The sequence below is a fragment of the Octopus sinensis genome, unplaced genomic scaffold, assembly GCF_006345805.1.
Source record: "Octopus sinensis unplaced genomic scaffold, ASM634580v1 Contig13619, whole genome shotgun sequence".
Lineage (NCBI taxonomy): Eukaryota > Metazoa > Mollusca > Cephalopoda > Octopoda > Octopodidae > Octopus > Octopus sinensis.
In genome coordinates, this window is record NW_021833018.1 from 38,313 (window position 1) to 41,989 (window position 3,677).

At 35.9% G+C, this 3,677-nt stretch overlaps 1 protein-coding gene across 1 annotated transcript; it reads right to left on the bottom strand.

The window, feature by feature from the left end:
• Positions 1 to 1,718: 1,718 nt before the first annotated feature.
• LOC115229708 lies at positions 1,719 to 2,711 on the bottom strand. Its single transcript, XM_029800018.1, has one exon. It carries the CDS (start codon positions 2,709 to 2,711, stop codon positions 1,719 to 1,721), a length of 993 nt encoding a protein of 330 aa, XP_029655878.1.
• Positions 2,712 to 3,677: the final 966 nt, after the last annotated feature.

Consider the following 3,677-nt stretch of genomic DNA (forward strand, 5'->3'; position numbering starts at 1 on the left):
TTAACTCCACAAAATCAGTTTTTTCGTCGTCTAATGTATTTGGCTGCAATTTCCATTTCGGCCAAATCATATGGCGGAGAATACAATGTCTTGGTCTTGTGGGAGCCTACAAAGACGTTTCATCGTGGGAACGAAAATTATTGAGAAAATGCTACCATTTAGCTTTCATCCCTGTGGAAAATGTTTTAATGGAATTTGAAAAAATTTCTCTTGATGCGACAAAAAAAGAAAACAACCAACAGATAATGAATTTTTTGGTTTATTTTAAAAACCAATTTATTGCTGACCCATCTTATGACGTCAGTTTTTGGAGTTGTTTTTATCGAGTATTAAAGTCAATGCCCAGGACGACCAATTCATTGGAAGGTTGGCATAAGCTGTTGAACAGTTCTTTTAACAGAGTGCACCCAAATTTGGCAGCTTTTGTCAATGTTTTGGCCAGGGAAGAACAAAGACTTTTTGTGAAAATGACACAAATTAAGTCAGGAAGGTATCTTGAAGTGTCTGCGACAGACTGCAAAAAGGAACTTGAACTGAGAATAGCATGTGAAAATTTTCATGAATTTGAAGTAGATTGCTATTTTAAGCTAATTGATGGTTTGATTTGCTTTAAAAGTTCAGAATAAACAGTAATTGTTTTAAAATTTTATTTTATTTACCTTTAAAATATTTTTCTTCGTAGACGAGTTGTCGCCAAAAAAATTTAGGCGAGTTAGGCGACAACTCGTCTATAGGCGAGTTGTCGCTCAACGCCTCTAACGACTTCTTTCATCAAAGAGGTCGGCAGATAAGTTGCTGTGCAACGTAGAGAGCTTCGAGGGCTGCAAAAAACAGCTGGGGACCGCATTTGAGAACCGCTTATCTATAATACCTGAATGAATCTACTAAAAACTCAAAAAAATCTAGAAAGGCCTTATAGAAAAACTTCTTTTTTAAGTCTGCAAGATCAAATGGTTTTTCATGAAGTTGGTAAGCCTCGAGCGCTTTAATTTCTCAATTGAAAAGGTCTTGGATGATAGGTTTGCTATATTGATCGACTCTCTCCATCAATTAGAAATCAATATTCATGAGATGAGAGAATGTAATCTCCTAACAGAGGTTTTCGGAAAACCTTATGTCGAATTACAAATAGATATACGAGAAATAGAATCTATCAGATCTGATACGGTCCAAGTAGCCTATACTCCCGTTGAAGATTTTACCCTTTACCCTGTTCCAATTTATTCCAACTTTTTTGAGTCCTATCCAGTCTACTCTGCATTATCTGAAACAATAAAAGACAAATACTGTGCAGGACGATTTTTTCGTTAATTTGATAATTTTATAAATTAATAAATAGCTTACTACAAAATCTGCTTTAAAATCGTACAGGAATAATGAAAATATTTGCTTAAGAATAGATTCGTTTATTGTTTGAATTGTTAATTTTTTTAAATGTTTAAATGACGCTTTTTGTTAACAATTTAGTCAATTTCGCGTTTAAATCTTTATGGAGTGTATTTTAGTTTCGATTTCATTTTATTTAAACAAAAATGAAAATATGGAAAAGTAATTCAAATTCTTTTTTTTTGAAATAGCAAATAGTTGTCTATTTTCGATTGCAATCATAAAAGAACAAAAATTTAAGATATAAAGAAGTTTATTCCGAAACAAAATTTTTATAGTTTTAACGATAGCTAGTCTATTAATATCGATCTCGTAAGGGGCCTCATGATTGATCAACATATTCGTCGAACTAATTTGGACCCTGTCGTGCTGTAAAATCCCAACGACAGTATATTCAGTACAATCCAAATGTTCGTGGAATGGTCGACGGCGTGTTGTTGTATTCGTATCTGTGTCGGTGTGGATGACCACTTTCGTCCCAGAGGAAAGTCAAGGATATCATTCCTCCAATTAGATCGTCTCCTCATGGATTCAGCAGCACTATTAGTATTCCTCCTCGCAATATCTCGTAAATCTTCGGCTGCTGCAGAAGCTACTACAAGTCGATCCATCTCGTTGTCGTTTGTTTCCACATCAAGTCCATGTAGTTCTTGTTGAATTTGCTCGGTTCTTGGCTCTTCATTGTAGTCAAGTTGATTGATGGAATCAATATATTCAATGAGTGCCTGAGTATGACCTCGAGCCATTTGTTCTCTAATCCGTGGGCCATACATCAAATGAACAGGAGAAAAGCGCGTTGTAGAGTGTATCCTTGTATTATATGCGTATGTTATATTTTCGAGGATATCAATCCAACGAAATCCATTCCCGTTGGTTAATAACGTCGAACTGAGCATCCATTTGAGTGTCTGATTAAGTCGTTCCACTTGACCCTGTATCCAGGGACATCGGGCCCTCCCCCTGACATGGCGAATTCCAAATTCTTCGCACAACTGCGTCATCCGCGAGTTGCAGAATTCAAGTCCATTGTCGGTATGTATTATGAATACTTCCCCCAAAGAAAGAACAACACTTCGTATCCTCGGTATCACATCAGCCGAGTTCTTTGATTTCAGTGCTGAAGTCCAACAGTATTTCGTAAACGAGTCCATTATCACCAGCAACCATTTTTCGCCACTATTTTGATCGCTGTAATATCTTAGGTCCACAAGATCGATAATCAGCCTTTCTCGTGAAAACTTGGCAATTATTGGAGTAATTTGTCTCCTGGTTGCGAGCGTACGACGAGCTATGCAAGTTGTACATGCACTTAGAACATGATTCATATGCCAAGTTCTTCATATGATTGAATAATTATCTCGACCTGGATGCCCCGTATCCAGGTGACACAACCGGACATAATCATAAAGTTGTTCTTGTTCTTCAACAGTAAAAAATCGGACAAAATGATCAACTCCACGTTTAAACATAAGATTCGGCGGAAAGTGAATAAACTTACTCGCCCGGAGCCTGAAGGAACGAATTTCATTGGCGGTACTGAGTGTTGACGTAAATTCGCATTGACTAGATAATCAATAATCTGATCCCTTTCATAATTGCACATCGATAGATATCCCATGCTCAAATAAAAATTTATTATTTTTTGCAAAAAATAAAAACATTTTCAAAAATAAAAATGATTATTACTAAATAGACATATAATTTGCTTAATTTATTTATATTTGAATACTATGCGCTCTATTTACTACGGATCGCTATTCCTGGAATCCCTATTTACTGCGACAATAAGTTTTATTATAATTAGCTTTTAGCTCTTTTTAAAGAAGGTTTTCTTCTTGAGTCAAAAGCTCTTTATTGAGGTAATTGAGTTGAATGTTTTATTTAGCACGAAACCAAGAGAACGAAAACAAGTTATGTGGTTAAAGATACGGTCTTTTATGAGACTTGACATTGTTTCTTCGCAGTATTGACCGTTTATTGAGGTAACGAAGAGAATAGCTCCAGTAAAGGCAATTCCTAAGAAAATTAGAAAGAGGTAAAGAGTAATTGAGATAACAGCTCCTGTTCCAACAAGCTCGATTTGGTCAATTTGAAGCGACGATGAACTTGACTTACCCAATCTAGAGCCTTCCATGTCAATCGCTGCTTTTCCTTTGACCTTTGACTCATTTTTAGTCGAATCAAAGAAAGAGTACTTAACGACTTTGTTCGTGATATTTTGGAATGCCTCTAAAAGGAAACTCATCATGAGAGAGGTAAGACCTACCTAGTGCATAAATAGATCTAATGTA